General features: G+C 36.4%; 3 protein-coding genes across 3 annotated transcripts; 2 read left to right on the plus strand and 1 right to left on the minus strand.

Moving 5' to 3' along the window:
• The first annotated feature begins 343 nt into the window (after window positions 1-343).
• On the plus strand, window positions 344-2,018 carry LOC109012485. Its single transcript, XM_018994155.2, has 3 exons — window positions 344-1,349; window positions 1,452-1,529; window positions 1,733-2,018. The coding sequence occupies exons 1-3, from the start codon at window positions 600-602 to the stop codon at window positions 1,736-1,738; spliced, it is 834 nt and encodes a 277-aa protein (XP_018849700.1). The 5' UTR covers window positions 344-599; the 3' UTR covers window positions 1,739-2,018.
• Window positions 2,019-6,819: 4,801 nt separating this feature from the next.
• Window positions 6,820-8,168, minus strand: LOC109012539. The gene has a single exon (XM_018994243.2). It carries the CDS (start codon window positions 7,753-7,755, stop codon window positions 6,961-6,963), a length of 795 nt encoding a protein of 264 aa, XP_018849788.1. The 5' UTR covers window positions 7,756-8,168; the 3' UTR covers window positions 6,820-6,960.
• Window positions 8,169-12,036: 3,868 nt separating this feature from the next.
• On the plus strand, window positions 12,037-25,843 carry LOC109012484 (glutamine--tRNA ligase-like). The gene is made up of 23 exons (XM_018994153.2): window positions 12,037-12,378; window positions 12,758-12,808; window positions 13,062-13,133; window positions 13,275-13,374; window positions 13,651-13,746; window positions 14,260-14,321; window positions 14,528-14,629; window positions 14,750-14,842; window positions 15,577-15,729; window positions 15,818-15,873; window positions 20,063-20,153; window positions 20,239-20,325; window positions 20,776-20,973; window positions 21,059-21,157; window positions 22,653-22,784; window positions 22,884-23,020; window positions 23,119-23,218; window positions 23,294-23,389; window positions 23,753-23,853; window positions 23,935-24,040; window positions 24,151-24,240; window positions 24,351-24,480; window positions 25,541-25,843. The coding sequence occupies exons 1-23, from the start codon at window positions 12,241-12,243 to the stop codon at window positions 25,633-25,635; spliced, it is 2,385 nt and encodes a 794-aa protein (XP_018849698.1). The 5' UTR covers window positions 12,037-12,240; the 3' UTR covers window positions 25,636-25,843.
• The last annotated feature ends 1,439 nt before the right edge of the window (window positions 25,844-27,282 follow it).

Raw genomic sequence — 27,282 nt, forward strand, 5'->3', positions numbered from 1 at the left:
ACTATTTACTTAAAATTTGTAGTTATATATGCCACTTATTTAAAAGATAATTTCAATTTTATTTAATTATTATTTATTTTAAATAGAGTTATATAAAATTGTTATAGACTAGTGGTATGTTTATGATTTTTCTTTAAAATTTAAATCAAACTAAAAAAACAAAAACAAAAAAAAATCCTACGGCTATACGAAGACGTCATTAAAAAAAATGTTTAAATCCAATGGTAGAGACAGCCACCGTCACTCAAAAACGACGTCTCGCCCGGGAAAAGGCCAGCGGCGGGCATAAAACGCACCTACGGTGCATTTTAGCATCGACCACATTAGGGACCAGGCTCGAGAGTGTTAACCCGAACGTTAAAACCGACCTCTCTCTCCCTCCTATATAAACCTGGGCTTCCCGGCGATATTGTGAATAGAAAGAGAGATAGAGAGAGTTAACAAACACCAAGAAAGAACATAATTTTCCAAGAAAAAAGAAGTGATAGAAGTTCCTACGAATTATTGGAAAGCAACCAGGGTGAAAGGGGAGAGAGAGATAGAGAGCTCTGATCTCAGTGCTCTCTGTTTGGAGTCTATTTGATTTGTGTTTCCGATAGATGGTGTGTGCCGGTGTGCGAGGGGAGAGAGAGACAGTGCAACGACCTAAGAACACGACCATGGCGATGGGACCTGAGAGATCCAAGGCTCTGCATAATTTCACGCTGCCTTTGAAGTGGGGGAACCAGAGGTACCTGCGGTGCATGAAAGAGAGTCCACAAGACGTCGATCAGCGATCTCCTCCTCCGACACTGGACAGCTCGCCAGTCACTCGGCGTCGGGAATTGGATAGGAAGAAGAAGAGGGATTGGAAATCGGGAATCGAGAGCGGAGGAGGAGGAGGCGGCGAGGGAATCCAGGCGTTGAGGAAGAAGGTCTTGTTTGATCTGAAAACGGAGGCTAACAAGATTAAAGACGCGTTTTTTAGGATGGAGGTGGGAGAAGAGGAAGACGTAATTGAGGAAGACGAGGAGGAGGTCGGCCAATCGCCTCCGGTGGAGGAGTCTGCGAGGCCGTGGAATCTGAGGACGAGGAGAGCCGCGTGTAAAGCTCCGATTGCCGGAGGAAAGGGATTGGGGATTGAGGAGAAGAAGAACGTGAGTTCATCGCCGTTGAGGTGCGAGAACAATGGCTCGAGGTTGAGAGGTGGATGCGGAGGAGGAACGTCGGAGAAGAAGGAGAAGGAGAGGACCAAGTTAACGGTGTCCCTGTCGAGGAAGGAGATCGAGGAGGATTTCAAGAAGATTCTTGGGCAGAGGCCGCCGAGGAGGCCCAAGAAACGGCCAAGGACCGTTCAGAAGCAATTGGATGTAAGTTCGCTTTCTTCGCTTTCGTTGATGAAATTGCGTCGCTGCGTCTGTGAGGTGTAATTTCATTGGGTGTTCTCTTCTTAATGTTTGCTTTCTGCGCAGTCGCTATTTCCGGGGTTGTGGTTGTTGGATATTACAGTTGATTCATACAAGGTTCCTGAATCCGTCGAGAACGGCAAGGTAATTGCTAATCAAGTTTTTCCATTTTATCTGTTACGTGTTTTCACTTCTGGGAAACTATTTTCATCTCTTCTGAACTAATTTCAGCCCTTCTGGGGGCTCTCTTCAGCGGTGAGCGGTGGATTTTGAATTCAGTTACCTTTCTTCTTCGATCGGCTTCATTGAATTTTGGTGAGCTTAACTCCTTCCATTCTTTATTGCAGAGGTAGTAATGGGAATGGCGGCCTGAGTGGAAAGTTTCAAGGATTCTGCTTTCTGACTACCGGTGACTTCATGACCCTGACTAGTGCTATACCACACCTTCTTTCTGAATTGGGAACTTGATCAAAGTGTTGATTTCCCAGTTACTTGTGGTTTTTCTCTACTTTCTTTTAAATGCTAATTATGATTTGTTTTTCTTTCTTTCTTTCTTATCATAATAATCTTGTGTAAAGGAAAACTTTGGTAGCTGTTATTAGATGGAAGAGAACCCTTTTTTTTTTTCTTTTACAAGTTTGATTTTCTGAGCACACTTAAATCAAGTTGCATTTTGGTCAGGCAACCCAACTTTTCTGGGTTATTGTTTTGACTTAAGCGGCTTGCATAGCATCTCTAGCATCAATTGAGGAATGCACGCAGAGCTGTTGGTACTACTATGTGTACCAATTTCTGAAAAATTCTGCTGTTAGTTTTATTTTCTCCTAATCTATATATACTGCTTGTTTTAGGGTGAATAAAGGCATCTATTGATCACAGACAATGCATAGTTCTTTATCTTCTATATAACAGTCCAGGTCCCTATCTCTTGGTGGTGTAGCTTTGGAGGTAGAGACCAAACTCCACCTTATGTTTCATGATCTTCTATATAGAATTGAGAGGAATAAGTAGTTGATTGGTTATAGTTATGAAATTAAAGAATCTCTTTTTTATTTGTCCTAACTAATAACTGCAATCCATGAACGCATCATCCTTGGGATTCTTTCCCTTTTCCCCTTCACACATATCATTAAGCAATGAAAAAACCTCTTTATTCTTTTGTTTACTACAGTCTACAGAGCTTTCTTTTATAATTACATCCTTGGCAATGATTATTTCATTGTCGGAAATATCTCGCACTTATTTTGCTTTATTATTATTTTTTTTCCCAAAATATATTGAGTTTTAACGGGCGAAGATGGTGCCTTCTCTGCGTCAACATGCGTGGATGTATGGAGTGCTCTTCTTGCCGTCTATACGGACTTCACGGTCGATAGTAAAACCTATAAATTGAGCAGGTAGGCCTTTTGGTGGTGGGTTGGTTCGTCGTTCGCTTCGCTTGGTGCAACTTCAACAACAACCCATTGCTGGCAGGCTAGCTGTTAATTCATCATTGTCTGAGGTCTTGCAACTTGGCTTTCTCATGGGCCAGAAGTTTGACTGTCTTCGCCTCCATTTTTTTGGTGTCTCGCGGGATGTTTAAATACAATATCATTATTTTTATGCGGTTTTGTGAAAGGGGTGGAATCTATTGAAAATATGGTTAGACTGGGAGAGGGTTTTACAAATTTTTTATTGGGATTTGAAAGAACAAAATATTTTGAGAGAGTTTATATTTGGTAAAAGTTATGTTGATTTCTGTTTATTTTGGAAATCGAGATAAGACTGTTTTGGTCTATTTGGTTGGTCCTTGGTCGAGTGGTTTCAATATATCAATTATTGATGAGATCTATTATTTTTTTAATTATTAATTAACGGTTAAATCAATAATTTGTTTTAGGGAGGGTCAAACAAAGTTAAAACTATAATAAAATATTTTTTGTTTTATTTCTATACAATTTTTTCTGCGTATAGAATAACCTGATAGTAAGATTTAAAATAAAAATAAAATACGTTTAATATAATCTATATATTAAAAAAATATATGATATGTCAAGAATAATATATCATTGAAATAACATAAAAATACTCATACAAATATATCAGACAAAAGAAACACAAAATGTCTAAAATTGTAACTTACGTTCTTTTAAAGAAACAAAATCATTAAGTATTGAATCTAATTGGACTTATAAATAATTAATCTATAAAATCAAAATAATTTTATAGAGAGGGCCAAAATAATTTTTTAGAGGATGTCAATCCAAAATAAGATTAATATAATCCTATTAAATTATAAAAAAATTAATATATATTATTTTTTTTCAAACTTTTAGGAGGGCTGTGGCCCCCTTTCCCTTCATAGGTCCGCCGCTACTATTAATAAAAAATTAAATTCATCTCAACCTATTTTATATATTTACACATATTTTAATCTATTTATATTTAAATATATTTTAATGAGATCTATAAAATATTATTATTTTCAAATCAATTCAAATCATTTAAAATCATATCAACACCGAAACGCACCAACCAAACACTGCCTGATCTCGAAAACATTAAACTAATTTTTTTAAAGTCCTTTGGAGCAGATAATATAAGGCCTGATCTCAAATGGAAAAATCAGGTTCACCCTCAACTCCTGTATCAAAAAAGTAAAAAAAAGCCAAGAAAACAATCGGAATCAATAAGTTATAACCATTTCCTCTCCTTTATCCTTCCCTCCGACTATCACTCTATTTTACTTGTTTTGTTTTTTTATTTTAAGTAGATTGGTCTATGTTTTGGATTAATTTGCATTGTTTCCGTTGTTTTTAAGAATATTTGAGCTGATTGTGTTTGTGAGTATGCTCTAGCTACACGCACGGCCTATTGATGTGCTAAGATAGGCTATGTTTGAATTGAAAAGTGATCTCAACTCATTTTATCATTATAATTTTTTTTAAATTTTTATATCAAATATAATAAATAATTTAATTTTTTTAAAATTTAAAATAATAATATTAAAAAATAATATTATAATAATATTTTATTTAACTCATCTCACACTATCTCATTTTTCTAAATGGGACTTTAGATGTAAACAAGTCGATTTTTGAGTGAGTAGTAAGTAGTCAAGCTTTATTCGTTTAACTTTTATTCAAACAACTTTATTTATTTGATAAAATATATTATTTATATTGAATTTCTAACTTTTGACAAACAAAATTTTAACATTTTGATAATATCTTTATAAAGTTTATATATACATATATCAATTATTATATTTACATAGATCTTGGTATTAGGTTTCATCTAATATCTTTAAACATTAAAAACGTTCTCGTTATAAAAAAAAAAGATAATATTATGAAAAATAATAAAAACGATTTTGAAGAATTCAATATTGATGCTGATATTGTCACCAAATGTGACAATAGGTAATGATTAACATTCGTGAAGTAATGACTATTATCAGTTGTACGTTATGAGTCCAATAAGTCCAAGTTTCACCTCTCTATGCAGCAAATGCCTTTGTGTTTTGAAAATATGATTAGCCTTTACAGCAAATTTACATTCAAATAATTGTTGGAGACTTTTTCTCTGCTTCATATTGGTATGAGAAATAATATCGAGAGCTAGTTTGAACAATAAATGAGATGAGATGATTTTAGATGAGCTGAATAAAATATTATTAGAATATTATTATTATTTTGAAATTTGAAAATATTAAATTGTTTATTATATTTTGTATAAAATTTAAAAAAATTATAATGATGAAATAAGATGAGATGAAATCGTTTCTCTGTCCAAACATGCCTGGATGTTATGAGCCAAAACAGAATGTGCACTTTTTCTTAATAAAAAAATAAAAAAATTGAAGAAATATTCAAAATTTTTTAATTTTTACTTTCTCTCTCTCTCTATATATATATATATATTTTAACGGACTTAAATAGTTATGAAGATTACCTGTTTTGGGTTTGAAAATTAGTGACATCTAATCAAGCTCAATAGAGCTCTAACCATGTAATTCATGCCAATAATTAATGATTAGTGGCTTGGTTTTTCTAGGGACCTTGATTGACTGGTTGAAAAAAAGTTGTTATTCCCAATCCACTTGAATTATGGAGTATGAAAAATGATAAACACACAACACTTTATACAACACTTTCTACAGCAATGTTTTAAAAGGAGGGATATTTTTGTAAAATACCTTATAAAACTAACATCACTTTACAAAAATACCCTTATTTTATAACATGTGTTGTGAAAAGTATTGTACAAAGTGTTGTGTGTTTATCACTACTCTATGGAGTATACATGTTTTGACTGTTCTATTACTGTTATCTCATCTCTTATGCTTTAGAGAGAGAGAGAGAAAAAAAAAACACACCACATTTTAGAGGAGATTTTGGATAGTACAAAGAAAGGGAAGGGGCCAAGCTTAAGCCTTAGGGTGGTGGTGACAACTAAGCTAATACAAACAAAGGCTTCGTTTGGTTGATTAACTCATCTCAACTTATCTCAACTCATCATTACAACTTTTTCAAATTCTAACATAAAATATAATAAACAATTCAATTTTTATAAATCCCAAAATAATAATAATATTAAAAAATAATATTCTAACAATATTTTATTATCTCAACTTAACTCAACTCAACTCACTTCAACATCCAAACACAATCAAAGTGTCTCATAGACTAGAGGAATCATTTATATTAGCAAAGCTAAAGTTAAAAGAGGAGCCAGCCCCCCCTCCCTCCCTTACTCAATTATCTCCTTTGGAAAATCCCAATCCCTTTGTAGCTACTGTTTTTTGTCCCAATAAAACAAAAAGACCAAAATTTAAGGATTCCAAATTAACGGATATATTTGCATGAGTTGTATTTTTCATCTTAAATTTTATGATGTTTTATAATATATGGTAATGCAATACATTTTTAATGACCATCTATTTACGTTAAAAAATCTCCTCGTCTCTGTCTAGAGGGGGTTGGTGTTTCGTTAAATTTTATTATTCGTTAATGCGATATATTTTTAATGACTATCTATTTAAGTGATTGATATATAAAATCACTTAAAATATTCTACATTTAAAAAATATGAGTGAAAAGAAAAATACTACAAAAAAATCGGATTTTTTCAGCGTTTAATTTTTCCGTAAACATAAAATTGTCGGGAAAAACATTTTTTCTTATATTTTAAAATATAAGATCAAAAGTTGCATTACTTATATTTACAATTAATCATACTAGTAAAACACCAAAATAAGAACTCAATCAAACTTCAAAAGACAGCCACATTAAATAATTAAGAAAGAATTCAAAAGATAAAAGGGATTAAAGCATGGGATTGGAGACAGCCACAAAAGAAGGGAACCTTGTTTATCTGTTTCCCAAGCCAACAACATGATGCGATGAAAAAGAAAAGGTAAAAAAAAAAAAATGATAACCCATGTAAATTCTGAAACACTATTATTATTTGTTTTGTTTTTCCTTCAGCAAAAAAAAAAAAAATTATAATCAATTTACAGAGCTGATCACACATGCAGATTCATGAAACAAAATGTACTTGAACACCAGCCATGAAAGATCAAGTCGGAAACACATCATTTCTTCTTCTTTTTAGCCTTACCATTACAGAAGAGAGAACCAAATCCGAAAAAACTTACAGTTACTCTAGAAATGCATGGTGGTGGAAGGTTTAGAACAGGGCTGATTCGAACCCCATCGCCATAAGCTCCACAATTCTTGATCTTGGTGCAAGGCCTTTGTGAAGAACTATAGGAATAGTATGTGGTTGGACATGATGCCGATGACTTTCTTCTTGACACCGACGGTTGTTTCTGCAAATGCGGCTTCTGGGTCCCCTTCGAAGTTGTTGGTTGTTTGGAATTATTTGGTACCGAACCTGTTGAGTTGCTTCTCGATAAGAACTGTAATGAGCGGATTAAGCTTCGGCTTCTCACACTGTCAAAGTTGAGGCTGCTGCTTCGCTTGAACTGCCAGAAAGATTTTGATGGAGGCTTTTCTTCCGCGTCAAAATTGTTGGACAATAAGTCTTTGAGCTGCTTCTTTTCTGTGTTCCCAGAACAGGAAGGCCGTGGACGAGAAGAGACGGACTCCGATTTGATTGACGTTTCATCTGGGGAAGTGACCTTTCGTTTGATTTCTTTTGCACGGATCTTGCCGTTGGAGAAAAGCTCGTCAGCCGGAGCCAGTTCTTGTGCAAATCTATTACCAATGCAGAAGACGAAGTCGGAGCTGGAATCCAAGAGGGTCAAGTCCGACCGGCGGCAGTGATCCTCGTTTGACAGAACATCTGGCCTGTTCAGATCATATGAAAACGAGATTCTTGGGCTGATTCCCGCGCTCGAAATCTCCGAGCAGACATCGATTGCCATGGCTATACTACGAGTGCCCCCCAAACACAACAACCAAAGCTATTATTAGGAAGTGAAAGTTGGTTTAAATGTTGGGTTTCATTTCAGAACAGCGGCTAGAAGTTTCAAAGTGAAGCTGCAGAGAATGTCGTTAGATTTGGAGTCAAAAGGAAGCAAATGAGAAGAAAAAGTGAGGAATCGCAGCCTTAGCTTTTCTTTTTTTGTCTGAGCTATGAGCATCTTTTCAAACACTGAGAAATCATGGGTGCCATATATTATGGATGTTTAAGCAGAGTGGCAATTGAGTTTGATTCCATCGTTCAAAGTTTTCATCAGAAAAAAGAAAGAAAGAAAGAGTAAAGAGAATGAAAGCAGTTGGATTGAAGCACCGAAAGGCTACAAAAGGATCCCTCTCTGAGTGGTTTCCAAAGACACTTTTTACTTATGAATTGGAATGAAAGTGAGATATATGAATGGCTTCACCTGCTCTGTTACTGTTTTACATGTGATTTTTTGGTTGAAATTGACTAATTAAGAAGCTTTTAAATTGTTTGTGAATTAGATGCTCCAATGTAGAGAGATATAGACATGAATATTGCTCATATAGGCTTTTCGGATGGTGTGCACCTCACATTATTAGTTAATATTGTATTTATATCTCTTCACTATTGAACCATTCGGCATTCAGTTCGATCAAACTATTACAAATAATCTCAATTACACATTATGTATTATCATGTTGTAAAATATGCTATGCTATGCAAGGGTTGGGGTGGGAGAACTCATCTTATATAGATTATAGTGATATGGCATCTCCCTTCAAGCACTTGTAACTTAGAAGAGAATTTAGATTTTAGTGCAGGAGAGTATTTTGAATTTGAATAATTTAAATGTACTCTAGATTTTACATTAATAAATAAAATATTGTGTTATATAATTCAAATTGGGATAGTACTGAAGTTGTCGTTTGTCCGTTGGAACCATAAGATGCACAAGGTTGATTATTGAGAGGCTAACAATTATAGGCCACGAGATGTAGGGTCCATTAATGGATTTATATATGTTAATAGTAAGACTGTTCACTTGGTACGGATCTGGGTATCGAACTATATCCGGACTTGGACTCAGGCTTGTAATGTAGCTCGATTATCTGTTCCGATTAACTTGAGTCATAATTCGGATATCTGAATTGTATTCAGGTCAAGCGTAATTTACTTTTAAAAAAAAATGAATTCGGATTGCGGTTATCGGGTTTAAAAATCTAGTCTATTCATTGTTGGAAAGAAGGGTTGTCCAAAGAAGGAATGGTTGAAGAGGGTGAAGTTCTCTTTCTACCTACCTACCTGGAGACTTTTGTGTAACGGCTTGAACAACAGAACTACATGTGGGGTTAGAGCAAAAGCATATTGAGGGATACCCATACTTAACCTTTGAATAATATATATGAACAGTGAAAAGGATATGTGAACGAGATCCACCCCAAGCGGGCGGGGTTGAAGGTTGCCCCTGCAAGGGGTGGATCCATAACCATCCCAGCTCATCCAAAAGGGGCAATTGAAATCTACCTCCATTGTGAAGGAGTAATGATAGAGTTATAATATATTTATTGAGAATAATTATATAAAAGTGAATGATTTAAATTAAGAAAATTCAGGATGGCACGATTAGGGGTGCTACCTGCCCCCCCACATGGGCCGAGGGGTAGGGTTTTCACCCCGCCCACTTCAATAATGGACTACAGTCTATTAGACTCAAAAATTATTCATGGGTTCAAAAGTAATCAAAAACACATTTTTGAACTCAATTATAAATTTAAATTTATAAATATGACTATAATTTGAAAATTATGTAGTTTTTAAATTTGCTAGTACATATTTTGTATAAGTTGTAGTATAATACAAGAGTCTCACATTACTTAAGTGTGAGACTTGTATTGTTAAGACAATCTATAAAAGGGTCACCCTGCTACATTACAACTTATATAAAGTATTAAGTAAAAGTTTTACTTAATACATATTATTATATTTATATATAATAAACGTTTATAAATTTTTGTATATAGATATATATTTATATTAAAAAAAAGGTGCGGGGAGGGGTTAGGCCCTACCCGCCCCCGCATGGGCGAGGCGGGACAACTGGGTGCGGGGCCTCGCTGCCCACCCCTAGGCACGATATGTCTAACATTTTTTTTTTAAAGAAAGATGTTTTATTACTCAACCAAACATTACAAAACTTTTTGTATAGTCAAGAATAACTTCAATATCTAATATAACTTCTCTATGATTAAGAGCATCTTTAGCAAGATGCGCTACTTCATTTGCTATCTTGCATCTCATTTTGTAAACATTTGACAACTTGCAAAGAGTCTCCTTCTAACATAACCCTGCTGATCCCTACAGAAATTCACTATCACTTGTAGTGCTATTGATTCAACCATAGAGGACTCAACAAACAGAGATATAGAGTTATGACAACAGCCTATGACTTGGCCCATGACAACAACCTAGTCTGCTGGGGGCTTCAACCACACAGAGGTCTGAGTAATGGAATTACCTGATGAGGGCTTCCTCTCTTGAGCCACTTGAAACATATTACAATCCTCTTTTGCTTTATTGATCAAATAACTATAAGGATGAAACCCTTTGCCATGAAGAAATGAGTTACTCCCCAACCAAATGAGTCTTGTGATCATAACAGCCATATCCAATTCCTCATTATTCAATTTTGGAACTAGCTCACTCCAGATTTCTACAAAACTATAGCTTTGGAAAGACATTTTTTTGGACTTTTTTACACCTTATACTCCATACATCTTGTGAAGCCACACAAATCCATAAAGCATGCCCCACTATTTCTACAAAAGAATTGCAAAAAAGGCATTTGTCATCTTCCATAATCTTCCTTTTGCAGAGATTAGAATAGGTGGGAATGGCATCTCTACATGCTTTCCAAATAAAAATTTTGACAGCATTGCGGACATTCAATTTGCAAATGGATTTCCAAAAACCAGAATTACTTCTCCCTGTTGAAGTACTTCCATTAAATTACTTCTCCCTATTGAGCTCCCTATGAAGATTGTATGCACTTTTAACAGTAAATTGGCCATTGTTAGAATAGAACCAAACTAGTTTATCATCTCTGCCTCTTGAACTGATGGGGATTTTAAGGATCTGATGAACTTTATGAGGTGTGAAAGTCTAGTTCAGCAACTGTTCATTCCACCATTTTAACTAAGATTCAATTAGTCTTGCAACTTTTGCCTCCTCTCCAATAGCTAAATTGGAAGATTTAATGCTATGGCAATAAGGGGTTGGCAGCCACCTGTCTTTCCAGATCCTCACTTTTTTGCCATTTCCAATTCTTCAGTATAAGCCATCTTTCAATAACTTTTTCCTTGCCATGATACTTATCCACACGTAAGATGATCTTGATCCTAACCTTGCCTTCAAGAAATCATCCCGAGGAAAATACTTTGCTCTAAAAATTCTTGCAAGTAAAGAGTCGGGATGATTGAGAATTCTCCAACTTTGTATTGAAAGCATAACTAAATTAAAACTCTTGAAATCCCTGAAGCCTAAGCCATCATACTCTTTTGAAGCACCTAACTGGTTCTAATTACACATTGAATGTTTGAGTGGTCATCATTATAGTCCCACAAAAATTTCTTCAACATTCTATTCAACTTCTGCACAATGAAATCAAGAAACAAGAAAACTTGCATAGTGTAAGTAGGAATTACTTGAAGGACAACTTTCATAAGAATCTCTTTACTTGCTGTGACAATACTTTAGTTTCCCAATTTTCAGTATCTAACATTAATCAAATATAAAATATAAGGATCAAATGACTGTTTAATCCTTTAAAGGCAATGGGGAAATTTAAACGGGAATACAAAACGGAGGCAAAATGAAGGGCAAATTTTTGGGCCGGTGTATGAATAGTACATAAATTCGGCCTCCATTTTCTATTCCAATGTAAATGGGGCCTTGTATATATGACCGCTCATATATTCTATAAATTGATAAAATATTAATGAAAAATATTAAAAAATCTTTAAGAAAAGTATTGAAATCTTTTTATTTTTATTTTTATAACAAAGTATTGAAATCTTTGAAGATGATGAAAAATATTATATTTTAAATCAAATTATCTCATTTAACGAATTATAAGATCCAATTTACTTACATGGGCGTCTGTCTGATGACCCTGATCTCTTTGGAACTGTATTAATAAATTTAAATTAAATAAATATCTCGAAGGAGTTGACGAAATAATTCGTCAGCCTATTGAACGAGGAATCCATAGAATCTCTCGTATCCGAAACGCCAACAGTACCCCCTCTGCCCCCCTGCCTCTCTCTCTCTCTCTCTCTCTCTCTCTCTCTCTGTGTTTATATTCGGGTTTTATTAGGGTTTTGCTCAGTTTCTAAGCCGGCTCCCCCTTCCAGATTTAGACACCAATTTAGGAGTCCCAAGCCCTTAGGTCCGTTGCTTTCTGGGAGAAATGCCTGGGAAGGAGGACAGCTCCGACAAGGAGAAGCACTTGGAGCTGTTTCTGAAGATCGGATTGGACGAGCGAACTGCGCGAAACACCGTCGCCAACAACAAGGTTACGGCTAATCTGGTTTCTGTGATTCATGAGGTATTGTATTCTTCATTTCACGTCCGACCAGACGCATTTGATTTGTTCATGTTTCCGTCTCTGTCTGTTTGGTTGCCGATAAATTCGAGGAATTGAAAACCAAATTAGGACCGAAGCTTTCGACTTGTTTTGTTTTAATAGCTTAAAGAGAAAGCTCAACTCAAAACTGCGACCATAGGACCATGGTTTTTGGGGCTAAATTGGATTCATTTTTTAATTTCGCTGGGTTTCTTCTCGAACAAACAGAGCCTTCCCAGTTGAGTTTTCTTTTACTATTCTGTTCTGGAAGCTACCCGTTTACTTTATGCACATGCATGTCAAGTCTCTATTTTATGATCTAATTTTTATAATATTTGTTTGTTTGGTTTGTGATTTCCAGGCTGATGTCACCGATGGATGCAGTCGGACCGTCGGAAATCTCCTATACACGGTAAGATAAATGCTTGAAGCAATGATTTTCGCTCTGCATGTTTTGCTAAAAAATCATTTCCTTGAAAAGTTTTAAACTTGATGAACTATGTTTCAACGTCCAATTTCGTCCTTGAATTATCAATTGTTTCAATATATTATTTAAAGTTCTAAAAATTGGACTTTGATATTTTTCCCTTAAACCAACTTTCCGTCAGGTGTCAACACTGTTACTACCAATCTAAGACTTATTGCCATGTTCCCCTGTGTGACAGGTTGCTACAAAATATCCAGCAAACGCCCTTGTGCATCGCCCAACCTTGCTGGAATACATTGTTTCCTCGAAGGTTTGCAGCTAAATTGTCTTTAAAACATCAACCATGACGTTCAAATTTTATTATTGTAATGGTTGATATAGTCCAAAATTTGAATGGAATTAGAAAAGTTTCTGGATGTACTAATATGCTTACATGCTTCTTGTTTCACAGATTAAAACCACAGCCCAGTTAGACTCGGCGCTTTCATTTTTTGCATCTACTGCTTCAGATGATTTTAAGTTGAATGAATTTGAAGAAGCATGTGGTGTTGGTATGATGAAAGAGAACATCTCTTGCACATGTTTATAACGTTTAGGTTACCTTGTTCTTAATGTTTCTTGTATATTGAATTTGATGCATAAATTCTAAACACGGAGTTAGTTTTTCTGCTCTCACCGGAGTCTCATTTTCTTTCATTGTTGTTTTCCCTAATTCAACTGTCAGCAGGTACTGTTATTTTTTTCTTGTGTTGTGTGCTTGTATGTTTGTGAATTTTTCTTCCTTTTTCTTTTTTTGTCTTTCATAACTTCATTGTTTTTGCAACTAGGTGTTGAGGTTTCAGTAGAAGAAATTGAACAAACTGTTAGTGAGGTTTTTGAAGAGAATAAGAATGTGATTTTGGAGCAACGATATCGAACAAATGGTAAGTGATTTGTTTTCATGAAACCGTTAATAATTTAGATATGTACTTTGATTTAAGTTTGTTAATACGGGGGGCATATTCTTGTACCAGGGCTATGCCTTTTTTGTATTGTAATAAAATCTTTTGATTAGTTATCAAAAGAAAATATTCTTATCAATATGCTTAAAAAATATTACACTTGCTCTGGATCATTGCTTGAACAATCAGTTTGAATTTTTTATTGTACATGGGGCTACATTAGGGGTGCCTCTGCCTATATGATTGTGTGTGCATATGCGATACTGGTCAGCATTTCTTTGTTTGCATGTGCATTACTGGTGAGCCTTTTTTGTTTGCCCTGCCCTTCAGTTCAGGCTACACCATCCTATTCCCATCATCATGATATCGTATACACTATATTGTGATATCAATGAGCATGCTTGCTATTCCTTGTAAGCATTTAACCTCCCCATTTATGCTATACCATTCCATTCTGTTCTGTACATAACCTTCATGTCTGTTTTTGGTCTCTAGTGGGTGAATTATTAGGTCACATTCGGAAGAGGCGCCCATGGGCTGATCTGAAGATTGTCAAGGTATTTTTCTTTTAAATATTTTGGAATTTTTGTATGGTTGGAGTTTGATAGGCTATGAAGTTAACCTAATTTAAATTCCACTAATTTGCTCCTGTATATATCCCATGTACTTGTGATCTGCATATTCTCATTAATTAAGTTTCTTTTTTACTGAAAAAAAAAAAATTCACTAAGACTATTTTGCTTGCTTTTTTTTCTCTTCGCAGCAATTCGTTGATAAAAAATTGTATGACATACTTGGTGAAAGGACGGCAGCTGATGATGAAAAGACTTCCAAGAAGAAGAAGGATAAGCCAGATAAAATAGAGGTGAATGCATTTGCAGATTTTTTTTTCCAATTTGCCTGGTCACTTTTATAATGTGACTGATAATTCTATTTTGATAAGTAATGTGACTGGTAATTTTGTGTCCCCTTTATACTTTTGTAGGTTAAAGCCATTGCTGTTGTTACTCCAGAACAGCCATCTGAAGAGGAGCTTAATCCATTTTTGATATTTCCTCAACCAGAGGAAAATTTCAAGGTACATAATTGCTTCTTTCTGTTTTAATCTCTTATGATTCCCTATTCCCCATTCATAATTACGGCACATAGTATATATCCCGTATATTCGGGCCTTTGTCTATTTTATGCTCAATAAAATTTTGTTTATCGATCAAAAACAATAATTACTGCACATGGCTTTTTTTTTTTTGTACAACTTTTCAGTCACTTAACATCGATACATGTTTAAAAAACTAATTTTTGTAGTGCTCATCAGAAAACTAAGCTTTGTAGTTGCCCTGCTGCATAATATTGGCTGATTTCATCTGGTGTGATTATTTGATTTGTGAATCACCAAGAAGAATAAGACAACAAATGAGAGAAAAGGTTGATTACATAGTGATTTTATTAACTTCATTATATATCCATGTGAGAACAGCCTTTTGAAACCATTTTTAGTGAGATTACTACTTAAAGGTTGATACTTGCAGAGATTGAAATTGGATTGTTATAATTTGTAATAAATTGGGATTTGATGTTGTTAGCTAACCTTCCATCGATTCATGATTCTCTAAACCATTCTTCAAATCTGGGATCAGGCTCATTCTATTCTTGTCATGATTCAGGCTTATAAAGCTAAACAGTTGACAATTTCATGATTGTCTCTACTTGCTGTTAGTGTTCGTCAACTTTTGATATCCCTTTATACGTCAGCACATCTGCAGCTCTGCAGAAGAATTTTGTAAGATGTTTCACAGTTCTTCTGCCTTTCAGGTGCATACTGAAGTATTTTTCAGTGAAGGTTCTGTCCTGAGGTGTTGTAATACAAAGGAACTGCTTGAAAAACACTTGAAAGCAACCGGAGGAAAAGTTTTAACCCGCTTTCCTCCTGAACCAAATGGGTATTTGCATATTGGTCATGCTAAGGTAAATAATGTTATTTTATATTTAAGGTTGATTAATGTTTTTCTAGACCGTGGCTGTACCTTATTATAGTTACTTAATGGTTACTCAGGCGATGTTTATTGACTTTGGCCTAGCAAAAGAGAGAGGTGGAGGATGCTACCTTAGGTTAGAATTTCTCATCTCTGCTTTGCTACTCCTTGTGCCCTGCAAAATATTCCATTTGTCAAGAGCACACGTCTTAAAGAAAAACATGCTTTTCACCTACTCGCTTCATACTTGTTTTCCAACTTCATCTTCATGATTATCACTATTATTTATAATAGTGGAAAAGTAATTGGCATCACGTGTAATTTGCAAAAAAAGTAGGCTATTTTAGGAAAATATGTAAATTATATCCTGCATTTTCAAGTCATGGACATTTTTTTTTTTTTTTTATGTAAAAAGAAAAGGGTAATGCGCACTTTTATTATGGGATGGAGGAAGTTTACTCTAGCTGCTGTCACCGTGTCTCTTTCTTTTATTGGTAGAGGGTGCTATGAATATCTAATGTTGAGGTCGAATCTGAGTTTTAGGTGTGGTTTGGATAGTGAGTTGAGATGAGATGAAAGTTGAAAGTTAAATAAAATATTGTTAGAATATTATTTTTTAATATTATTATTGTTTTGAAATTTGAAAAAGTTGAATTGTTTATTATATTTTGTGTGAGAATTTAAGAAAATTGTAATGATGAGATGAGATGAAACACTCTCATTATCCAAACGAGGTCTTATAAAAAAAAACTATCCAAACGAGGCCTTAGTGTTTTCAATCCAGTATCATGGATTGGCGTTTCAAGTGCACAATCTGCTAGAGATATTTATAATGGTTATAGCATACTTATGAAGAAAATGTTTACAATTTATAGCTATGAGAATAATCTTTGTTTGCAACATGTGTTTTGGATCTTTAAATTGTGTGCTATTGGCATCAATCGCTGGGTACAGCCTAGTGATCGCTTATAGACCTTGGTTTTGATTCCTCACTAGGTGCTTTCCTGGAGTTCTTGATACATGGTTCTAACAATTGGGTCAGATATCTTAGGTTTACTCCCCAAGTGTGGGTTTAAAGGGCCCCTTTTGGGTTAGGCTTCACATATGGCATGTTTTGGTATATAGATTATAGTTGGTACTATTTTCATCTGTCAAAGTGTATAGAACTTTTCCACCATTTCACGTATTGAAGTTCTTTTTTACACGTTAGCATTTGTGATAGCTGGTAGGTGTTGATACTTGTAATCTAGTTGGTTCTCCTTATGCGTGGTAGAATAGGAATCACAAGACATGATTTTGTAAGGTAGTCATGGTTGAAATACAGGCTCCTGCCCTGAAGGGTTTTTTCTGTGCATGTGCAGAGCATGATACCAACAGATAGCTGACAACATATAATGTGAAACTAAAAGAACTTCTATTTATTTCCTTAATGAACTAAAATATTGGTGTTCATTCCTTGATAATATTCTAGAAGATTACTTTTGGGCTTATTGGTTATTACGAAATATTGTAGGTTATCTTTTTTTTTTTTTGGGAATGCACATGTACAGACAGACAGGAGAGAGAGAGAGAGAGAGAGAGAGAGAGAGAGAGAGAGAGAGAGAAGATTTTCCAGGCACTGTTGAACCTATGGATCCGCCACCGCCACAGACAAGACCGACGAGAGAACACTCCTGTGACCAGGATCCTCTTAGGAAGCCTTCCATTTAGCTTTGTCGACACAGATCTGGTGTGCGCTTATGCTTCCGTCACTGACAAGGCTGACGGGCTCCAGCGACTCCTTTGAGGACACCTCAGCGAGGGATTTTATCAGAAAGCCTTCCATTTCGTCGGCGCAAATTTGGTGGAGAAAAAGCTTAGATCTGGTGTTTCCTACATCGTTGGAGTAGATCTAGTCTCACTTAATCGAAGCTCTCTCATAGTCGTTGGGAGCAAATAGCTAGGAATGAGTGCACATATGGCTATTTTCGGTGATGATTGCCGGAAATAGTTCTTTGTTTCACTTAGTGTTCACTTCATCATGGATTAGTATGTGCAGTTTTGGGTGGAATCTAAGACTTTCGAATTTTCACTAGAGAAATGGAGGTCCTCAATAGAAATTATGGAGAAGAGTAAAAGGGTTTGGAGGTCTCTAGTTATGGGATGTAGCAGTATAGGATGGTTGGTGGATATGGTGGAAGCTGTGTTTCAGGCTAAAAGACAATCGAAATTCATCAAACAAATGCGTGAAGGAAATAGAGCCTTCGTGGCTCAACGATGCTCCAACGTACACGGTAGGTTCTTATTTGTAACCGAATATGGTGAAGGAGGTCGGCGGGGGGTTCTAGTCATTTCGGAAGGATAAGAAGGCATGTGTTGTGAGAAATTTGTTGTCAAGTTGCGGAAATTCACTAATCTTTTTCCTCGCAATCATGGAGATGGATCACTGGGGAAAAGTAAACAAAATTTATCTGCTCATGAGAACAACAATATTGGCCTGAAACAAAAAGACCAGAGTGCAACCATAGTGGTGAGACGATCATATGTAGAAGCTCTGAATACAAGTCCTGCTTCTATGAATCAGTTTGCTAACATGGGCAAGAAGGGAAGTAGTGAAAGGGGTTTGTAGCCTCTACAGATTATGCATGGAAACATTCCAAGTCAGAAGGGGTCTGGCTTGGATGGTTTGGGTCTGTCCAATGGTATGCACTATACATTAAAAGTGATGCAACACCAGCTTGGTGAGTTGAAGGCAGTTGTTGCTATGTTATCGGCAAAAAAATAAGGGGCTAAGTGAGCTAAGAGGTGGTAATGGTGCTGTTATAAGGCCCAATAAGGGCGAGCTTGGCGTGTTAAGTGATGGGCAAATTAGATAAAGGAAAAAAGAAAGTTGGGTTTGGCCCAGTTTTAATACCTAGACCTAGGCGAGTGTGGAGGGTCAAAATGAGAAGCAGGTCATCTACATTCGAAGTGGGTTCTACGTCGGGTATTGGCATGGAGACGAGCGAAACACACTGCCCCTCACCAACGGTGACTCGAAAATCGTCGACGAGTTGCGCAGTCAATGCTCTTTTCGTCGAATCAAAGGCACCTGCGACGGAATCTGTAGTATTGCCGAGTTTTGGGGGAGTTTCTGCTAACCCCAAAATTCAAATGGCGACCATGGTTTCACCACCCTTGTTGGAGGTAACTGGTGTGCCTCTTTAGGCATCTTGTGGGTCGACACAAAACTTTGGCCAAGGTGGTGACAACATCAATCGCACTATGGAGGAGATGCGAGTTTTAGGAACTAGTGTGGAGGAAGGGATGGGGCTGTCATTGGTGCCTTGTAAGGGGGAGTTTTCAGGGTATGATCCACAGTTTGGAGAGGAGACTGCAAAAGATGTTGTCCCCCTGATATCTCTCACATTGATTAACAATATAGCTGATTCATCATTGGATTGGGTTTTGGAAAAGGTAAATGAGATACAACAGTGTGTGGGGGATTACCTGCGAAGGATTCGAGGACCAATTCACAGCACTACTCACTGCAATAGAGGCGGGTCATGTACTTGGCGTAAAATCAAGATCTAAGAAGAGTAGGGAGTTAAAGCATCTAACCTGGGCAATCAACTATGATGATAAGGGAGGTAGTTCAAGTCAAGGGAGGACCAGAGGGAAGACAAAACCAATTGTATATTTTTAGGCTCATTCGGAGTTTACAAGTATTGTGGAGTGTGTTGGAGAATTGGTGGTGGGATAGGCTTGAGGGCAAAATCTGGTTTGGTGGGATAGGCTTGGTGCATTGGTGGTGGTTTGGGGTAAGCGCGTCTTCCATGAGCGTACGAAACATATCGAAGTCAATTGTCATTCCATACGAGAATCCTTTGACAAACATGTGATTACTCTTCCTCACATTTCCACCAAACATCAAACTGCCGACATATTCACTAAAGCTCTTTCTTAGCACCGGCATCAGTTCTTGGTTGACAAATTGATGTTTCTTGATCTACCAGCATCAATTTGAGGGGGGATGTTACGGAGATATGATTTGGGATATGATTTATTGTATTTTTGGTGATAATTTCCTTTCTAGCTAGATTAAATATTGATGTAAATACTTACCTTGTATAGCATATTAGATGCATAGAATCTGGCAACAATCTTGTGTATTCTCTTCTATATAATAAAAGCAAACCCTCAGTAAAGGGTATTCAAACCAATTTGACAATTAATACATTTTCACTTATAAAAGAAATCCTTTTTATTTTTGGGTATGCTCTTGATCTGTTGAAAATAGATAAAAAAAAAAAAGAGTTTCCTGCAGCCCAAGTTTTGCTTGATCCCTGATTTTTTGTAATTATTAGGTATGATGACACAAATCCTCAAGCTGAAAAGAAAGAGTATATTGATCATATCGAAGAAATTGTCCATTGGATGGGCTGGGAGCCCTTGAAGGTATTCCAGTTGCTCTACATTGATGGAAAATCCTTTGATCTTCTGCCCTTAGTTTCTGCAAAATGTTGACATTAAATTTTTGCAGATCACTTACACCAGTGATTACTTCCAAGATTTGTATGATTTAGCTGTGGAGCTCATACGCCGTGGTCATGCATACGTTGATCATCAGGTTGCTGCTTGATAATTGTAGAAAATATTAATTATCTGTTAAAAAAATATCTTATTTAAATATTTTGTTTGCTGTGAATTAGCTAGGTCTCAAGGGTGTGGTTTAGTGCTGCTTGTCACTTCCATTTAACTTATCCAACCCACTATGGGTTTATATCAATGTGGATAGCATGACTTGTTGTTAGTGAGTTATGAAGTTATGTATGTTAACATGGGTCTTGACTATGATCTTTTTGTGTCATTATTGTCTTGTATATTTATCGTTGCTCTGGTGGATGAATGGTTGTAGCTGAGGCTGCTGTTGAGTTCTATTGTTCATGTTTTCCATAATGGAATTTGATTAGCAAAAGAAGTACAAAAATAGAATCTGACCTTGGCCCTTTTACGTTGCTTCATGTGATTACTTTCTTAACCAATGTTGATAAAGTTATTTTGTAAATATTTGTGTTAGACCCCTGATGAGATAAAGGAGTACAGAGAGAAAAAGATGAACAGTCCTTGGAGGGACAGACCGGTTGCAGAATCTTTGAAACTTTTTGATGATATGAGAAAAGGACTTATTGAAGAAGGGAAAGCAACACTGAGGATGAAGCAAGACATGCAGAGTGATAATTATAATATGTATGATCTTATTGCTTATCGTATCAAGGCAAGTGACCACTCTTAAAACTTCTTTGATTGCTCAAACTCATGGCAATGGTCCCATTCAATGGTGCAAATTTCTTTTTCTTCAGTTTACTCCTCATCCACATGCTGGAGATAAGTGGTGCATCTATCCCAGTTATGATTATGCTCACTGCATTGTGGATTCTCTTGAGAATATTACACACTCGGTATGTTTTCAGCCTTAAAGTATTACTTCCTGATTATTTTTCCAAATAAATTCACGATTTCATCATAGGGGAGATTGTGTATGAAATGATGGATTACCTTACAAATAAGCTCAATTTTTGTATTGGTTATTGAATAATGGATGCATGGGTTGGTATGTTTTTTAACTATTTCTTGTGATAGCCACAAGTTTCTGTAGCTTCAATAATCGGACTTGGATTGCTTATCACTTGATGGATGCCAGAGGATTGAAAGATTTTTAGACAAGTCTTTCCATGTGGCAATTATATAACTTTATGTTCCTTTGGTGTTGCCTGATCATAATTAAAGGAAAAGAGTTGCCAGATTAGTTCTCACTTTTCACTTATGAAAAAAATATTAGTTCTCGGTTTTCACGGAGTTCTAGATTTAACTCAACTTAATCATTGTTTTTTGCTCCTTTTTTTTTTTTTTAGGTCTAACACCTATTGTGGTTTGGCCAGGTTGGGATTCGGCACTTGTGCTTTTTTTAGAAATAACCTCATGCCATGACAAACTTTGAATCAGCCCCCTCCTTTACAACTTTTGTCCAGCCTGGTTAACGGAAAAGTATGACTGCCGTGTAGTATTTTCTTTTTTTAAAAAATTTGAAAGCATAATTTATTTATTTTATTTTATAAAATTACAAAACAGAAAAAAGGGGCAGGGACACTAGACCACCAATCTAACCTAGCTCTGGCCACCACATGGGTGGCCAAATCGACTAAGCCACTCGATGGTGGCCAAATCTGGGCCTCTAGGTGGTGGCCCTTTTCTCAGTATTCCTATGGTGGTCTGACCTCTGCTACCAGATGGGTGGCCGAATCTGGCCAACCATGGTAGCCTAAGCTCGGTCACCACTTGGTAGTCAGGTAGGGAGGGGTCCTCTCCCCCCCTATTTTTGTCCTACTTTTTTTAGATAAATGTAATTGTTGGTGTCTCATAGCCTTGATGAATGTCATGCAACTGCTCTTTGTGATGGAGGTTGTTGTCTTGTTACTTCATGTGTTGGTAAGATGGGTTTGGCTATGTGATGTTGTGTTGGCTTTCTACCCGTGCTTTATTGTCAATATTATTTTCAGATCCACATCCTCATTGATTGACCTTTCGGCCCTAATGGTCAGACAATTTTCTGGAAACTTGCACCTTCTGCAACTTCTATTAGCAGTTTGTGTTTGAAAAATAGGGGTGTGGTTGCTTTGAATAAGACTAGGGCTTATTGGCTTGTTGCAAGTGTCAAACTCTTTTTGGCTCATATCCATTACCCATTTTGATGCACTCTTTTTTACGCAATAAGTGTTCTTCACCATCTGATTTTAATCCCTGGCAATCAGTGGCATAAATATTTTAAGATATTTTTTTATTTGATCAACTCTGCAGTTTTGAGTTTGTGACTTGGATAGAATTTTATTTTGATTTATTGTTGGGGATAATTTCTGATTTTGATTTCTTCTAGTCAACTTTGGATGCTTTATGCAGCTTTGTACACTTGAATTTGAGACACGCCGTGCTTCATACTATTGGTTATTACATGCACTGGGCCTTTACCAACCATATGTATGGGAATATTCACGACTTAATGTTACTAACACAGTGATGTCTAAGCGCAAGGTCAGTGAGAACATATTCTGTTGAAAGCTTAAAGATGTGTTATCTTATCCTGCTTAATGAGTTCCCCATAATTGTTGAATATGATATACTTTTGCACAGCTAAATCGGTTGGTAACAGAAAAGTGGGTTGATGGTTGGGATGATCCTCGCCTTATGACACTAGCCGGTTTGCGTCGTAGGGGTGTGACTTCAACTTCAATCAATGCTTTTGTTCGAGGAGTTGGGATCACTAGAAGGTTTGATATACATATTTTGGGCTTGCATTGGAAAAATAGAAAATGTGCAGGATCTATGACTACTTGTTAACATAAGTATGCCTTTTCTTATGCTACAGTGATAATAGTACAATAAATTTGGATCGCCTTGAGTATCACATAAGAGAAGAACTAAACAAAACAGCGCCTCGTGTAATGGTCGTGCTACATCCGCTGAAGGTCTGCTTCTTGTTATGCACTCTTTCTAGAACATGTTTTCATTCCCAGTACAACTGATTCTTTCTGCGTTTGAAGGTTGTTATCACAAACCTAGAAGCTGGCTCGATAATAGATCTTGATGCAAAGAAACGGCCTGAAGCTCAATCAGATGATGCATCCGCTTTTTACAAGGTGACATTGGATTCTATTATGACTTTATTTATAGTAATTTCTAGAGAGCAGTACTGCTTCTATATAAAATTTGAACAACCAGGAAGGGAACTTAACTTTATGTGTTGTTAATTTGTTTTGGCACGAGAGTATATGCTTCATTGTGATTGGTGCCGTATTGAATCATTGATCTTAATACAATAATTTATGCTGGGTCTTCTAACACCAACGCATTTGAATTATGAGAACAACTTTGCTTCCTTCACAAATGTATCATATATTCTTTTCAGTTGCTCAGTTCATCTTAATTAAAAACCATATTTTGCTTGGAGCGTTTAATTTATAATCTGTTTCTGGTTGTGCTTTTTACTGCTTCTGCCATAGGTCCCATTTTGCAATATTGTGTACATTGAACATTCTGATTTCCGTATGAAAGATTCCAAGGATTACTATGGGCTTGCTCCTGGTAAATCTGTCCTGCTCAGGTATGTATATATTGGAAGTTTCTATGTCTCTTAGATTGAGCAGGTCTGGGCTTTATACTGAGAATACTTATTGTTGGGCAGATATGCATTTCCCATAAAGTGCACTGATGTTATCCTAGCTGATGATAAGGAAACTGTTCTTGAGATCCGGGCAGAGTATGACCCTTCCAAGAAGACAAAGCCAAAGGTTCACTGTTCTGAATTTCTTTGAGCACTGCAAAATTAAAATTGGCGCTTGGTGGTAAATATTTTTTTCATTTTAATACCTACATTTTCGGTCCATTTATTGTAAGACAGGGTGTTCTTCATTGGGTGGCTGAACCTTCCCCCGGGGTTGATCCACTCAGGGTGGAAGTCAGATTGTTTGACAAATTGTTCCGTTCAGAGGTTGGAAAACATTTACTATGGCTGTGTTATTCCTGTGTGTGCGTGCATGTGCTTGCTTTGTTTTTTGAAGATATAATGTATTCTTACTTGTGTTCTAATGATTGAATCAGAATCCAGCTGAACTTGATGATTGGCTTGCTGATCTGAACCCTCAGTCCAAAGTGTTGATTCCCAGTGCATATGCTGTACCCTTCCTGCAGAATGCTGCAATTGGGGACAGATTTCAGTTTGAAAGGCTTGGTAAACTCCAGAACCCTTCCATTATATTTATATGTGGGCTAATTGTGAAGTTTAAACTAGGGTTCTCTTTTCATAGGATCCATTTGTGCATCTAGTTCTAACCTAATACACCTGGGTAAAAATGTGATACCCCCCATATTATAAGAATAAAGGTAGGTGGTGAATGAGATCCCACATTGCTTGGGAAGGAGAAATTATTGCTCTTTATAAGGTTTCAATGTGATTCTAATTGTATCATTGATTAATCATTTTGGAGTATAGGCCATGTGGTTTGGACTTTCTATTGGGGCGTAACAAAAAATTCTGATCCTTCATACCAAATGGGCATGAAAGGTCGATGTGGATTTCAATGTCAGGGCTTGTCAGAATACATTGATAAAATGGATCCAAATTTTATTGCCCCTGGAGAAATCCAACCACAACCCTTTCTTGTATCTCTATTGAAAACTGAAGGTTTTGAGTTCCTTCAACTGGTTATTCCTTGCCATCCGTATATCTTTTTTCAATCAGTCCTCTATATTGCCAATCTGGTCAGGTTTAATCGTGCCAATGCAATTTCACGAACTCCCTCTCAAGTCTTCTTTTTTCATCTCTGATTACTTGATTATTTAAACAAGTGCCAATCCCATTTTTTATTTGCCCAAAAATTCGAGGGATGGTTACTTCAAAGTGCCAAAAAACAAAGTTTGGTTTTGGAAAACATCATCATGGATTGTGGTTATCATTTCACCAAGTTGGCATTTATACAAGCCGGATCAATGAAGTGATAGCCTACTGAAGCCATTACACTGCCTTTTTAGTTTTTGTATCATTTTGTAAGTTTCCTGCAGTTCACATAGCGCCATTCTTCAACGGGTTTATTATTGCTTGGGGGGGGGGGATCAGTCTTAGGATGGCAGATTATATCTCCCCATTGGGGTTTATGCATATTATTGACTTACACCACTCATGTGTATGTGTATATCCATGACATGTAGTTTTTCTGTCATTTGTCTTCTCTATTTTTTGAATTTGACATACCACCCTGTCAGCAAGCCGTGTTTTCTACTTGCAATTCCAGGTTATTTTGTGGTTGATAGAGAATCCACTCCTGAAAAGCTTGTCTTCAATAGAACAGTCACGCTAAGAGATAGCTATGGCAAGGGTGGGAAGTGAGTTTCTGACCATGGAAACCGCAAGTAAAATGAAATTTGGCAAGCTGGAGCTACGAACTTGCGAGTATTTTGAGTAGGTCATGTAAGTTTTTTTTTTTTTTTTTTATAAAATAACACTAATTATTCATTACAATCTACAAATACATACACTACTTTTTCATGGACACTACAACTACATTATAAAATTGTGTATGCTCGACTTTATTTCACGTGTTGTATATGGGGAAAATCTATTCAAAATCAGTTAGATTTCTTTTATTTTGAAGAAGAGCCCTTTGCTTATGTATAGAACTGGTTTCTGCCTTTTTAGGGATAGGGCTTGTTGAGCCGATCTCAAACTCTACTTACATAAACATAGATGTGGTGTTGCTTCCAACTAGAGTTGAGTTTATATCTCCCCCGCCCACCCTCTCTTATTGCCAGTAGGGATTGGTCTTAATTAAGGCGTTTGTTGGGAAGCTATTCTCGAATTTACGACACAAGGACAGTTCTTTGGTGCCGGAATAAAAAAAGAAGGTTCTTTGGGACCAGAATACTGATGTCCCATAGTCTTTGAACGGAAAAGTGATGGAATCCGTGCCTAGGGTCCTTAAAGAATTGTTGTGTTTCGGAATGGAATTTTGGATATGCTTGTCTCGTGCTAATCTTGACCATAATGAGGTGCATCGAAGAGCACTTGACAAGTTGATTTTACAATGTTTATCAACCTTGGAAGTGGAAAAGTAAGAAACAAACATCCTTAATTTACTCCCATTTGAGCCATTGCAGTGCTGGTGCTGGTATTAGAAAAATCATCTTGAATTTCAGTGCCTCTCACTTCAATGGACCTACCCTCCCCGTAAAAAAAGGTTCACTTTTTCATCAATAAATTCATAATTTCATTCTCTCAAGACTTCCAATCATGAGGTGCTAGTCATGTTTGTCCACTATCTTTCAAGTCACTTTAACACTATTAGGTTGGCATTCATATAATATAAATATTAAAAATTGTATAAAATCATTCCTCTAACGTGTAATTTTACTTGCAAGTCAGTATGGTTGATATGTCTTTCACATTATTAACATTGCAAGATTTGATATGCAAAAATAAATTTAAATCAAAATTTTCTGGTAAATCAAATCTCATCACGGCGACGATGTGGATTATTTGTCCTCTATATCAACATGCGCACACACTTTGAACTTGATTGTAGTATACATCAGCGAGCGTCGCATTCTATACACTTTGAACTTGATTGTAGTATTATACATCTTTGACTTGGGATGCTTCATGGCTGAGGGTGGGTGCTGGAAGTTATGTGGTTGGATGGCCAATAAGGGAGGCAGGCCTACGACTCTTCTCGAGTAAGATTTAAGAAAAGTAAAAAGCCTATGTGGGGGAGTTTAGTCTCTTCACGCTTATATGTGACTCTGAAAGGTTGATTTGATGGAAATGTGATAGGATGGGCATCTAATCTTTCGAGTGCCTAATCCATCTCGCTTTCAAAGTTTCGACTCTGACGTAAACTTGGGCAATTTGGCACCTGTTGAGGTGCCAGTTTCTACAATGCAAAAGCTCCCTGATCTGACAGCCGAGGGGCTCCTAAGAAAAATATCATGAACATCTTGGATGGTAGGCAATGCTACTTTTAATACTTTTTGCCAATAC

This window comes from Juglans regia, chromosome 16 (genome assembly GCF_001411555.2).
Source record: "Juglans regia cultivar Chandler chromosome 16, Walnut 2.0, whole genome shotgun sequence".
Lineage (NCBI taxonomy): Eukaryota > Viridiplantae > Streptophyta > Magnoliopsida > Fagales > Juglandaceae > Juglans > Juglans regia.

Coding starts and splice junctions, on each gene's coding strand:
- LOC109012484 (XM_018994153.2), top strand. CDS start 12,241: ATGCCTGGGAAGGAGGACAGCTCCGACAAGGAGAAGCACTTGGAGCTG. Junction 13,375..13,650: donor TGAAGAAGCATGTGGTGTTG/GTATGATGAAAG, acceptor TTTTGCAACTAG/GTGTTGAGGTTTCAGTAGAA. Junction 15,730..15,817: donor TGCATATTGGTCATGCTAAG/GTAAATAATGTT, acceptor ATGGTTACTCAG/GCGATGTTTATTGACTTTGG.
- LOC109012539 (XM_018994243.2), bottom strand. CDS start 7,755: ATGGCAATCGATGTCTGCTCGGAGATTTCGAGCGCGGGAATCAGCCCA.
- LOC109012485 (XM_018994155.2), top strand. CDS start 600: ATGGTGTGTGCCGGTGTGCGAGGGGAGAGAGAGACAGTGCAACGACCT. Junction 1,350..1,451: donor CCGTTCAGAAGCAATTGGAT/GTAAGTTCGCTT, acceptor CTTTCTGCGCAG/TCGCTATTTCCGGGGTTGTG.